The following is a 13,717-nucleotide window of genomic DNA, read 5'->3' as shown; positions in this document are numbered from 1 at the left end:
ATCCCAGTTGGAGGGAAAATTCTGTTTTCACCCTAGTAATCAAAAGGGTGTGTATGGTTGAGCAGGGTGCCAGTGGCTCACGCCTGTCATCCTAGCTACTCAGGAGGCTGAGATCTGAGGGTCGAGGTTCAAAGCCAACCCCTGCAGGAAAAGTCCAGGAAACTCTTATCTCCCATAAACCACCAGAAAACCAGAAGTGGCGCTGTAGCTCAAGTGGTAGAACACTCACCTTGAGCTGAAGAGCTGAGGGACAGTGCCCAGGCCCAGAGTTCAAGGGTATGGTTGCAACTAGAGGGAGGAGGGAAGGAGGGGAGAGGTAAGCTAGTTCTGTATCTTGCGCCATATCTTTCATTCTTTCTTCTTTTGTATGTGCTGGCACTGGGGCTTGAACTCAGAGCTTAGATGCTGTTCCTTAGCTTTTCATTTTTCCCCCCCTCAAGACTAATGTTCTACCAGTAGAGCCACTGTTCCACTTCCAGCTATTTTTGGTGATTAATTGGAGATAAGAGTCTCTGGAACTTAACTACTTGGGTTGGTTTTGAACCGTGATCCTCAGATCTCAGCCTCCAGAGTAGGTAGGATTATAGGTGTTAGCCATTGGCGCCTGGTTTATATCCTTCATTCTTTATTATTACCGTGTAGGAAATTGCCCATGGATATAGGAACTGGAATTTGGTGCCCAGAAAAAGGGGCTTTGGGGGGAGGAGGTCTTCCTTCTTGGCTAGAGGCTCCTGCTTCCTAACTAGGAGCTTGGTTCTCAGAGGTGGATGGCAGGCATAAGGCCCAGATCTAGCCTAGAGGGGTGGGGGAGGCACTGATCTTTCAGGGTAAAAGGGAGGGGGGGTTCTCAGAGCATCTGTGTGAGCCACTTGCTTCTCAGCCACTGGCTTTGATCCGATTAATCCCATGGCTTCTGCTGTTCCTATCCAAGCTAGACTTCTCTGTACCATGTCTGACCCCCCCCCCCCCCACTTTCCTGGCACAGGGGGTAATACTCTCAAAGGATAGGCCTCACCCCTCCCCTGCCTTGGGCTGAGAGTCAGGACTCTCAGAATCCAGGACTCCCGGATTCTTTTCCTGTTGACTCACAGTACCACTACAGCCAAGCCCTAACATGCCTCAGTTTCCCTCTGTTGTCATAAAGTAATAGCTCTGTTGTTTACCCTGGCCTGAGGGGAAAGGGAAAATGATAGGCTCAGCTGTGGGACAAGGGTCTCAGCGGCAGCGGAGAGAGCCAGGGGCCGGGAGGGTTAAAGAAAAAAGGCATTTGGATGAGGACAACTTTCAAAAACCTTAAGACAGTCAAGTCTTAAGTCTTACTGCTAAGCTAGAAGACAGGAAGTAACTGGTTATGCCTCCTGATTAGGGCTACCAGACCAGAGCTCATGGTGATCATGAAGACCCATTAAACTTGTGACCTCCACAGTGTTATGATGTAGAGATGCACATATGTCATCCGCAGGCTCTGAGGTAGGAGAATCAAGAATCTGTGGTCAAGCCAGGAGCTGGTGGCTCACGCCTGTAATCCTAGCTACTCAGGAGGCTGAGATCTGAGGATCATGGTTCAAAGCCAGCCTGGGCAGAAAAGTCCGTGAAACTCTTATCTCCAATAAACCACTAGAAAACCGGAAGTGGTGCTGTGGCTCAAGCAGTAGGAGAGAGAGAGAGAGAGCCCAAGCCCAGAGTTCAAGCCCCATGACTGACAAAAAAAACAAAAATCTGTGGTCATATCAAGTTTGAGGTCAGCTTGGGCTACATCATGAGACCCTCTCTCAGAACACAAATAATAATAATAACAACAATAATAATAATAAAAGAGCCTGGCTCCAGTGTCTAACTTCTGTAATCCTAGCTAGTGAGGAGGCTGAAACCAGAGGATTACAATTTGAAGCCAGCTGAGGCTGGAAAGTCCTTGAGATTCTTATCGCCCATTAGCTACTGAAAAGCTGCCAGTGGAGGTGTGGCTCAAGTGGTAAAACACCAGCTTTGAGTGGAAAAGCTAAGGGAGAGGGTCCTGGCTCTGAGTTCTGAGTTCAAGCCCCAGAACCAACCAGCATTAATAACAATAATAGCAATCATCATCATCATCATCATCATCAATGGCATGCGACAGAGACACTCTAAATGCTCATGGGAGCCATCTGCAAAGGGCTGACAGCCTCCATCAGTAATTCTTGAGGGGCTAAGACTGGCTCAAGGGACTGGAAGGAGAAGGAGCTGGTTGGGTTGGGCTGGTGTGGGAGGCCCCCAAAGCTGGTATAAATGTGGGGTCCCTGGATCAGGCCAGTTGTGGCTAGAGGAGAGGCTGACTGTTTGTTGTTGCTAAGCCTGGGCCCCCCGCCAGGGCAAACACAACAGTGAGGCCTTTCCTACCACCTGCCGAATCTCCCAGCCCTAGGCTGCAGAGAGACTGGACAGCTGTGCATTCAAGATGGGGTTCTGGGAGGTGCTAGACACCCTCTCCCAGAGGCTGGAGGGAATACCCATGCATGCATCCACTCTGTGTATTTGGGGGCTCCTGTCTAGGGAAAGGAGGGGAAGTTATTTATCTCTGGCATCAGCCCAGCTCCTCCCACCCCTCCTCTAACTCTATATCTCAAACACAGGTCCAGGAGATCGCCAGACACGTGGAGCAGGAGTTAGGATTCTAGGCAGGCTCCTTCTCTTACATCCAACTAGTCTCCTTGATTCTAGTCCCTTCTCCAACCCAGCCAGGACCCAGACGAGCCCAGAACCATGTCACCTTTATGCTTCTGCGCGTCTACCACTATGAGTTCCAGGGCTTGAGGTACATCCCTGGTCTCACCTTCTTGACAAACTCTGGCTTGTCCTTTAGCACCTCTGAAAAACCTGCCAGAGCCACTAGAAAACCCAGCAATTCCAGATCTCAGTACTCAACGGTAGCTAGACTTCTATAGCACCCAAGGTCCCAGCCTCAGTGATCTCTGTATGCATCTGGAAGTAGGAAAGGGAATAGAGGGGCTCTCCATAGAAAAAGGCCTACCCGGATGGAGGAAAAACCTGACAAAGAAGCAGCCAGAGTGGGGAAGAGAGAAAGACATGCCTAGAATCAGCATGGGTAGACAAAGGGTTGGGTGTCATGTTGAGGAATAGAGGGTAGCATAGGAGAGAGTGGCTCTTACTGGACACGCTAGGGTAGAGGACCTAGGCCCATGGACCTGAGTGTACTTGGTTCAGTTTGGAGCTCTAGAGGCCGCCCTTTGTGTATGAGCAGGTTTTAGGGTCACTATACAGGCAGTAGAAGTATGAAGGAGACCCAAAGGCAGCCCTTCCATTTAGCCTTTCCCAGCCTGCTACCCTCAGAGCGGGTGGCCTCTCTGCCAGGCCCGGCTCCTGTAGTCCTGGCATGCCTCCCCTCTCTCTTGAGATTTGGCCCCCAGCTTCTCTGGCCACTGAAGCAGCTTAATGAGTCCAGGTCACATGCATTGTACTACTGCCCATAGGGGAGGGCTCCCAACCCCCTCAGTGGTCATCCAGCCAGGCTCTGACGTCAGTGGCATTAACCATCCACCAGGCTTGTCTAATCTCTGGTCAGTGGCTGAGCCAAGTCAGTCTTTTCAGGGCCAGGGGCTAGAGATCACGGGGGGGGGGGGGGGGGCTGCGTGATACCTTAAAGACAGGGGTGGTGACTGGGAAGGTGGCTCAGTGGTAGAGTGCTGGCCTTGCATGCCTGAAGCTCTGGGTTCGAGTTCTCAGTACCACATACACAGTAATGAGAACACACAGAAAAAGCCAGAAGTGGTGCTGTGGCGCAAGTGGTAGAGTGCTAGCCTTGAGCCAAAGAAGCAAGAGAGAGAGAGAGAGAGAGAGACAGGGATGGTGGAGGCTACAGGTACACATAATAAATGCCCCATACGTGATAGGCGTGGCCACCATGCTGACTCAGGGTCAACTCTCTCTGATCCTCTGCCCTGGACTAATCAGCACCAGGCACTCATTGATCCTGCTTCTTAGGGTGTAATTACACTGGTGTGGTGAGTTTAGGAATAGGAGGCTTCTGACCCAGCTATGAGGAAGAGCCCATTAGCCTACCTTTCCCCAATATTCTGGCTTCTTCCTTTTTTTGTTGTTGGTTCTGGTTGGTCCTGGGGCTTGAACTCAGGACCCAGGTGCTGTCCCTGAGCTTTTGTGCTCAAAGCTAGCACTCTTCCACTTCAGCCACAGTTCCATTTGCAGCTTTTTGGCGATTAATTGGAGATAGAGTCTCAAGGACTTTTCTGCCCAGGCTGGCTTTGAATCATGATCCTCAGATCTCAGCTTCCTGAGATGCTAGGATTATAGACGTGAGACACTGGTGTCTGGCACTAGTCATTCTGAAGCTAATCCTTCCAGCTGCTCCTCTTGTTCTTTACCTGTATCTGTCCACTAAATCTCTATCTCTGTGTGTGTGTATGTGTGTGTGTGTGTGTGTGTGTGTGTGAAAGTGCTAGGACTTGAAAATTAAGTCCTTTTGTTTGTTTTTGCTAGTATTATACCACTGGTACTTAATTGGAGTGATGAGTCTTTTGGATTTTCCTGCCCCTGTTGGTTTTGAACAGTGATCGTCAGATCTCAACCTCCTGAGTAGCTAGGATTATAGGTGTGAGTCACTGTTGCTTAGCTTTACTATGCCATCTTATCCAATAAGCTGCTGGGGGAGAGAGGATCCTCAGTGGAGAATAGACTCAGCTCAATCATACCCCAACCATCTCGCTGGGTCTTGTCTCACTGGCTTGGCCCTAAGGCTTCTAAATATCACCATGTCAGGCCATGAATGTCCTGGGCTCCCTGAGCCATTCAAAGTTTCTCCTGTGCTCAGGCTCAGGGCTTGGACCTTTCCCCCATAGCCACAGGTCCTATGGACTCAGCCCATTCAATATTTCTGGTCTGGTCCAAGCAGGTACTTGGTCAACAGCATAAACCCAGAACTCTGACCCAGAGCTCCTCATGTTGAAGGCTCTGGTGTTGAGGAAATAAGCCACAGCCTCATGAGGTTTTTTTTCTTGTCAGTTATGGAGCTTGAACTCTGGTCCTGGGCTCTGTCCCTGAGCTCTTCAGCTCAAAGTGAGCACTCCACCACTCGAGCCACTTCCAGTTTTCTGGAGATTACTTAGAGATAAGAGTCTTACGGATGGTCATGCCCAGGCTGGCTTTGAGCTGCAATCCTCAGATCTCAACTTCCTGAATAGCTAGGATTACAGGTATGAGCCACCTGCTCCCTGCTCAGCTTCCTGGGTTTCTAAGACTCATCCTTTCTTCCATATTCATACTGGTCCCTGGGGGTGAGGGTGGGGGATGTGCTCACCTTTATAACATGTTTTTTTTTTTTTTTTTTGTCGGTCATGGGGCTTGAACTCTGGGCCTGGGCGCTGTCCCTCAGCTCTTCAGCTCAAGGCGAGCACTTTACCACTTGAGCTACAGCGCCACTTCCGGTTTTCTGGTGGTTTTATTGGAGATAGGAGTCTCACGGTCTTTCCTGCCCTGGCTGGCTTTGAACCTCGATCCTCAGATCTCAGCCTCCTGAGTAGCTAGGATTACAGGCGTGAGCCACCAGCGCCTGGCTAAAGAAACAGGATTTTTTTTTTTTGTCGGTCGTGGGGCTTGAACTCTGGGCCTGGGCGCTGTCCCTCAGCTCTTCAGCTCAAGGTGAGCGCTCTACCACTTGAGCTACAGCACCACTTCCTATAACATGGTTTTTATGGAAAGCTGTAATGACAATTTTTCCCCTGAAGCAGATTTCAACATTGTGATTGAAGATTTCTGTCTCCATTAAAGACAAGGAAATAAAATTAGATCAGGCACTGGTGGCTCACACCTATAATCCTAGCTATGCAGGAAGCTGAGATCTGAGGATCATGGTTTGAAGGCCAGCTCAGGCAGGAAAGACTTTTATCTCCAATTAATCACCAAAATGCCAGAAGTGGAGCTGTGGCTCAAGTGGTAAAGTGCTAGTCTTGAGGGAGAGGACAGCTCAGGGATAGCACCAGGCCCTGAGTTCAACCCCCAGGACTCGAAAAAAAAAAAAAAACATAAATAGAAGTTTAACCACAAAAATGCTAGATCAGGGCTAGGAATGTGGCTTAGTGGTAGAGTGCTTGCCTAGCATGCATGAAGCCCTGGGTTTGATTCCTCAGTACACATAAACAGAAAAAACTAAAAGTGGTGATGTGGCTCAAGTGGTAGAGTGCTAGCCTTGGGCAAAAGCAGCTCAGAGACAGTGCCTAGACCCTGAGTTCAAGCCCCAGGACAGGTTTAAAAAAAAAAAAAAGCTAGATTAGGCCATTCCTGACAGAAAAGGCTAATGCTCAGATATGTATTTCCCAAGAACTATCTTGCCCTGGAATGCAGTAGATGCTCCTGTGCTTTAATCCTGATACATTTATTGTTATTGTTGTTATTATTATTATTTCCCCAGTTCTGGAGCTTGAATTCAGGGCCTAGGTGCTGTCCGTGAGCTATTTTGTTCCAGATTAGCACTCTACCACTTTGAACCACATCTCCACTTCTGGTGGTTTATTGGAGACAGGAAACTCAAGGACTTTCTTGCCTGGGCTGGCTTTGAACCCTGATCTTCAGATCTCAGCCTCCTCAGTAGTTAGGATTACAGTCGTGAGCTACCAGTGCCCAGCTTCTGGCTTTTATTTTTTATTTTTTTATTGGTATTTAACTGGAGATAAGAGTCTCACGGACTTCCTTGCCTTGGCTGATTTTGAACTGAGATCCTTAGAGTAGCTAGGTTGACAGGCAAGAGCCACTAGTACTGATGGGATTAGAAACTTTGCCTGGAAGGAGCCTCTTCTTGTCCAGCATTTGATAAAAGCCCAGGACTCATGATAATTAAGTCCAGCCCACCCCCTCAAGAACAAAACAGCAGGGCCTGTGGCAAAGGTGGTTTTTGTTTGTTTGTTTGTTTTTGTTTTTATTGCTGAGTCTGTGCAGGTAGCTAAGGAAAGTGCCGATTATGCCTTGGCCTCACCAGACAGAAGTTCCTTGTCCCGGGCTGTAATGCAGGCCAACGGCATAAGCAAAGATTTGGGGTTTCATGAGAAAGCGGACAGCAAGGAATGCAGGACAAACACAGGCCAGTGTCTCTGATGAGTCAAGCAGGCGTTGGCTTCTTCCTCCCAAGGAATCAGCCCTGAGGGCAAGGCTAAGGGACAGCTGGGGCACCTGGATTTGGGGCACAACCGAGGCTTCTGCCCTATCCAGAATCCTCTGCCTGGGGCTGATCAATAAACGCTGGACTCTGCCCCCCAGCTACCCCTCAGGACAGCCTGATTATTGGCCATAGCCCATGTCAACACTACCCTCCCTTAATATGTTGTCCCCAGAGCTACGAATATTGTGTGGGTGAGCAAAGTGGGGTGTAGATCTAGTGTCTAAGTACAGAGAGGGGAGATCTAGAGGGGGAAGGCCCCCCCCCCCCCGGTATTTGAGGGAGGGCTCAGTTTATATTTCTCCCTGGTACCTACGTCTATCACTCTACGCTTGTCACTAACTAATCGATGCTGGAGGTGTCACAGTCTAGGACTAGTTTGTACTTCATTCCTGAAGTTTCTAGGAAGGGAGCAGGCAGTCCCCAGTCACTTGGTAGGTGTGTGGGACTTGTCACATGGAGGTGCCAAGTGGACTGGACTGCTGGCCAAAGCAACAAGCCTGCTGGGGCGGAGGGACACAGGCTAGAGTCCTTCACGAAACCCTGGAGGAGGGAAGGGCTGATTGGTGAACCCAGACCCACCAGTTGAGCTGCGGCTCCTGGGGACAAGAGAACTGAAGGAGATTGGTCACTTGGGGCCTGCTGAGTCACTCCAGCTGCCCCGAGCTCCTGCCCTGTCCTAGCTGGGTCCAAGAGGCCAGTGCAACCAGGCGGTGAAGGGCCAGGTCTGGGGTTGGGGCATGGGGGAGGGTCGTGCCTCAAGTCTCAAGGGCTTTGGATCTGTGCCTAGGAGAGCAGCAGGGCTACCACTAATAGGGTTTCAGGGCAAGGGAGACACAAGAGTTGAGGCACCTGTAAAGAGAGAAAAGGGGAAAGAGAAGAAATGGCATCTCTGAGACTCTAAGTTAATGGGTTTATACATTGAATGAATGAAGCTGTGACACTGGGGGCTTGGAGGGGGTGGACCAAAAGAGCTTGAATGGCTGAGACTTCTTAGCTGAGAGAGGAGGCCTGTGACACTGGATGGAACCCAGTTTAGAGCCCCAGGGGGTGAAGTTTAGCCTGCAATGGGGGACGAAGGGGGTGGGGATGAGGTGGTTGGAGGCAGCGTTCAGTTGGTAGAGCGCTAGCCAATGACAGGAAGCATCATATATACCAAGTTCGAATCTGAGTCTCAGACCAAAAAAGAAAAAAAGAAAGGGGTGGGGTAGGGGGGGTAAGGAGTTGAAAGCCAGGTTAGGGTTTTGAATTCAGGAGGAGGAGAGGGGAATATCTAGCTAGCAAGGACCCCCACCTCAAAAGAGGCCGCAGTCTTTGAGGTTCTCCTTTATGATAATGTCGGTGACAGCATCAAAGACAAACTTGACATTCTGTGTGTCGGTGGCGCATGTCATGTGGGAATAGATCTCCTTCACATCACGCCGCATGTTGAGCTCAAGGAACTGCACCTTGATGTAGTTGCCAGCATCTTCATACGTGTTAGGTCCTGCAGCAGAGGGGAGCAGAAAGCACTCCCTTAGTCCAGGCCATCCATAGCCCATTGGCCCACTTCGATGGTGGTCTGGGGCTCCCGTAGGTGGTCAGGGACTCTTACCGTCATAATCCGGGAAGCAGATGCTAAGGTGTGCTTTTTTGATCTTCTCAGAGAAAACGTCCTTCTTGTTGAGGAAGAGCACAATGGAGGTGGTGGCGAAGTAACGGTGGTTGCAGATGCTGTTGAACAGGTGCAGGCTCTCGTGCATGCGATTCTGGGGAAGACAGCGGTTATGGGGTACTGGGGAACACCTCCAAGCCAGCCACCTCCAAGCCAATCATGCCCCAGAGCCTCCCTCCTAACTACTCCCAGAGACCTCGAACTCATGCCTGCTCTCCCTTGGCACTGTGAGCTATCTGCTTGTATTTTTTCTTTTTTCTGATCCTGGGGTTTGAACTCAGGGCTTGTGCATTGTCCTTAAGCTCTTCTTTCTTTCTTTCCTTCCTTCCTTTCGTTCTTTCTTTCTTTTTGGTTAGTCATGAGGCTTGAATTCTGGGCCTGGGCATTGTCCATTAGCTCTTCAACTCCAGGCTAGCGCTCTACCACTTGAGCCACAGCGCCACTTCTGGTTTTCTGGTGGTTCATTGGAGATAAGAGTCTCATGGACTTTCCTGCCTGGGCTGGCTTTGAACCTCGATCCTCAGATCTCAGCCTCCTGAGTAGCTAGGATTACAGGCATGAGCCACCAGTGCCCAGCTTGAGCTTTTTCTCTCAAGGCTAGCGCTCTACCACTTGAACCACAGTTCCATATTTGCATTGTTGGTAGTTAATTGAAAATAAGAATCTTGCATAGTTTCTTGCCCAGTCTGGCTTTGAACCTTGACCCCAAGACTTCAGCTTCCTAAGTAGCTAGGGCCACAGGCTTGAGCTGCCAGTGCCTGGTTGTCCCTAGCTTTTTTTTTTTTTTCCTTCAAGGCCAGTGCTCTATTACTTGAGCTAGAGTTCCACTTCTAGCTTTTTTTGGCACTTAATTGGAGATAAGAGTCTCAGGGGTTGCTCAGTGGTAGAGTAATTGCCTTGTATGCATGAGGCCCTGGGTTCAATTCCTCAGCACCACATAAGCAGAAAAAAAGCCAGAAGTGGTGCTGTGGCTCAAGTGGTAGAGCGCTCGCCTTGAGCTGAAGAGCTGAGGGACAGCGCCCAGGCCCAGAGTTCAGACCCCACTGGTCAAAACAAAAACAAAAATAAAAACAAAAACAAGAGTCTCAGGGATTTTCCTGCCCAGGCTGGCTTTAAACCACAATCTTCAGATCTCAGCCTCCTGAATAGCAAGGATTATAGGCATGAGCCACTAGTGGCCAACACAGCTTTAGCTTACCTGTTATAGATTTCTCTGGAACAACTCTCCCATCTCAGACTCTCCCACAACTCCTCCTCCCCCTTGAAGCCCGCAGTCCCTGCTTGGCACTCACCACTTCGTCATCTTCCACCAGCACCATGTCGTAGGCGCTCAGGGCCGCAATAAAGATGATGCAAGTCACCCCCTCGAAACAGTGGATCCACTTCTTGCGTTCAGAGCGCTGTCCTCCGACATCGAACATCCTGTAGGTGGTGGGGATTTGAACCTGCAGCTTTGAGTCCCTGTGCATGCCCACTGCTATCCCCTTACCTACCCTGGCTGGAGAATAAATGGGACTGGCATCTTGAAGGATTAGGCCTTTTTTTGTTGTTGATGTTGGCAGAGTTAGGGACCAGGTCTTGGAACAGTGAATTGCTCTGTTGAGTGTGAGTGTGTGTGTCTGGGGAGGGGAGGAACCTCTTACCTGAAGTGGAGGTCTTTGAAGGAGAACTGTGTCTCAATGATGCCAGTGGTCTTCACACGTGAGCGTAGCACATCCTGCTCAGTGGGTACATAGCCTGGGGTTACCAGGCGCTCCAGGTCTGAGAGATAGCTGAGGAAGAAGACCCCAGGGTGTGGTGAATATGTAGCAAGGAAGGGCATGATAGGGCTCCACCAGAGTTCCCACGTTCTGCCCCAATGCTCACTAGCCAGCTGAGTCATTGAGCTGGTACTCCGAGGCACGATCAAAGCAGGCCTGGATCCCCGAGTCCTTCCACAGCCGCTGGATGATGTCTGACATCTCCTTGGGCATGGTGCCCTCCTCAATAGTGTCTGCCATGTGCATCAACTTCCGTGCATCGTCCTGGAGGAAGCGGGGGAGGGGGAGTGGTAGGTAGTGAACCACGGATCTGGGCCCAGCCAAGTACTTTATGCTCTTCCCTCTGGGCCCCCATGAACCTGCTGCCTGGCACACCTGGCGAGCCGAGTCTCCATACTGGATGTTGAGTGTGGTCATGGCTCGCACAATGGCCAGAATGGATTGCAGTGTGTTGCCATAAATGATGGCAATGAACTCGAGGCACTCTTCCAGTGAGTACCCGTCCTGGTGGATAATCCTGCAGTCAACGTGAGCCGAGTCAGAACTTCATGGGCCACAGGTGAAGACCAGACCCCCACCCCCAGCCCTATTTGTATGCACCCACCCCCAGGGAGCCTCCAGATACCAAGGGCAACTCACTTCATCTGCTTGACAATGGTGCTCTTCCCAGATTCACCAGCACCTGGAAAGGGAAGTCTGTCTCAGCCTGCACTCAATACCTCCCTGTACCCATAAGATACCTGGAAGATGAATTGGCTAGGTGGATCTGCAGCCAAGAGGCTCGGGGTGCCAGCTAGACCACTAATGACACCTACTCTTACTCCCATCCAAAGCATGGTCCTTGTGGTAAGATGCTTATTGAACAAAACGTTTGTAAATGGTAGGGAAATAAAAAGAAGCGGCGTGAGGGAATCAGAAATGTATGCCAAGCTAGGTGCTGTGGCTCATGTCTGTCATCCTAGCTACTCAAGAGCCTGAGATCTGAGGATCACGGTTCAAAGTCAGCTCAGGCAGGAAAGTTTGTGAGACTCTTATCTCCAATAAACCACCAGGAAATTGGAAGTGGTGCTGTGGCTCAAGTGGTAGAGCGCTCGCCTTGAGCTGAAGAGCTGTGGGACAGCGCCCAGGCCCAGAGTTCAAGCCCCAAGACCAACAAAAAATAAAATAAAATAAAATATGCCAAGACCAAAAATAAATCCTAGAGCACCACTCTGTGGACCTACTTGGTATTACATGCACAGGATTGAGCTCAAAAGAAAATTTGCTGAGTGCAGGTGGCTTAGCTACATAGGAGGCTGAGATCTGAGGATCGCAGTTCAAAGCCAGCTTGGACAGAAAAGTCTGTAAGACTCTTATCTCTTAACTTATTCCTGATGGTTAATTCACCGTCAGAAAACCTGAAGTAGAGCTGTGGCTCAAAGTGGTAGAGCACTAGCCTTGAGCAAAAGAGCTCAGGAACAATGCCCAGGTCCTCCCTGGGTTCAAGCCCCATGACTGACAAAACCAAAACCCAAAGCTGGGTGCCGGTGGCTCACACCTGTAATCCTAGCTATTCAGGAAGCTAAGATCTGAGGATTGCAGCTCCAAGCCAGCCCAGGCAAGAATGTCTGTGGGTTCTCTGATCTTTAATAAACCACCAGAAAACCAGAAGTGACACTGTGGCTCAAGTGGTAGAGTGCTTGCCTTGAGCTGAAGAACTGAGGGGATAGCACCCAGGCCCAGAGTTCAAGCCCCATGACTGACAAAACAAAACAAAACAGGGCTGGGAATGTGGCTCAGTGGTAGAGTGCTTGCCTAGCATGCACGAAGCCCTGGGTTTGATTCCTTAGTACTATATAAACAGAAAAAGCTGCAAGCAGTGCTGTGGCTCAAGTGGTAGTTAGCCTTGAGCAAAAATAGCTCAGTGGCCAGGCCCTGAATTCAAGTCCCTGGATTGGCAACAAACAAAACAAAACTGTGGGTGCACATGTGTGTTTTGCCTGTACTCAGAGTCTTGCACTTTTGCTTAGCTTTTTTTTTTTTTTTGCTGGCACTCTACTACTTGGACCACACCTCCACTTCTGGCTTTTTGCTGGTTAGTTGGGAGATAGGGATTTCTTTGATTTCCCCACTAGGGTTGGCTTTGAATCTTGATTCTCAAATCTCCTGAGATTTTAGGGGCCACCAGCATCCAGCACCCCTTACTTTTCACCTGAAGGCTGGAGGTCTCCTAGAGGCTAGAGGGAATTAGTCCCTTGGGGTGTGTAAGAGAACAGAAATGACATTCCCTTTAAGCTTGCACGTTAGAGGGTAATGGGCACAGTTAATGGGATTTCCAGCTTAGCCTCTCTTGCCTTCCTGCTTGGGGCCCTGGCTTTAGTCCCTCTCTACCCAAGCTTGACTGAGACTGGAGAGTATGAATGGAACCTGCCCCATGCTCCGAAAGTAGCTCTTTCCTAGGCGCTGGACAGTGACTTCCCATAGGACCATAGGCTCAACTTTGCTTATTTCCCAGAGGCCTCACTACCTATCCACCTCCTTTACCCACTTCACAGCTCTGTCAGTGATAAAGTTCCAGCACCCAAGGCCCATTGTTTGTGGGTTTGGATGGCCCAAGAGGCTCCTAGGAGGAGTATGACCTTATTTCCAAGTGAGGAGCCCTAGGTGGGGCTCCCAGCAAAGTTCCCCCTTCCCCGCCCCCAGTTTCTTGAGCCTTACTCAGGAGCCCTGAGAAATCAAGGACTAGAACTAGAGGAAGTACAGCTAAGGCAAGAGTGTACTTGAACAGGCACTTGTACAGAGGTGTGTGTACTTGTCACACACTTCTTTGGAGGGGGAGATTGCCCTCCGCCCCGGAGATTATTCCTGGGGAAACCTGGGACATCATCACCTGTCAGTTCTAGGTCAGGGCTCTCCGGCTCTGAACCCTACCCCGTCACAGGCTCGCTCTTTCTCCCCAAATCATCCTGGCTTCCTGCCTAGCTCCTACAGACACTCCCCCTGCCCCCCACCATCCCCACTGGGACCACACCCCTACCCAGCAGCAGCAGTTTCACAGTTCGAGCATCCTTCTCTGCGTCCTCCTTCAGCTTCTTTTCCAGCTCCCTGGAGTGCTTCTCTTCAGCACTGGCCCCAGCCCCCATGATCACAACAGCAGGCAAAAGATCA

General features: G+C 50.2%; 1 protein-coding gene across 1 annotated transcript; it reads right to left on the bottom strand.

The window, feature by feature from the left end:
- Window positions 1-6,948: 6,948 nt before the first annotated feature.
- Window positions 6,949-13,717, bottom strand: Gnat1 (G protein subunit alpha transducin 1). The gene is made up of 9 exons (XM_042665996.1): window positions 13,587-13,717; window positions 11,210-11,252; window positions 10,946-11,087; window positions 10,677-10,834; window positions 10,454-10,582; window positions 10,103-10,232; window positions 8,751-8,904; window positions 8,451-8,642; window positions 6,949-8,008 (listed from the first exon to the last, which is right to left on the bottom strand). Exons 1-8 carry the CDS (start codon window positions 13,690-13,692, stop codon window positions 8,452-8,454), a joined length of 1,053 nt encoding a protein of 350 aa, XP_042521930.1. The 5' UTR covers window positions 13,693-13,717; the 3' UTR covers window positions 6,949-8,008; window position 8,451.

This window comes from Dipodomys spectabilis, unplaced genomic scaffold, assembly GCF_019054845.1.
Source record: "Dipodomys spectabilis isolate Male_0828 unplaced genomic scaffold, ASM1905484v1 ptg000360l, whole genome shotgun sequence".
Lineage (NCBI taxonomy): Eukaryota > Metazoa > Chordata > Mammalia > Rodentia > Heteromyidae > Dipodomys > Dipodomys spectabilis.
This window is presented reverse-complemented; position numbering and strand designations above follow the sequence as displayed.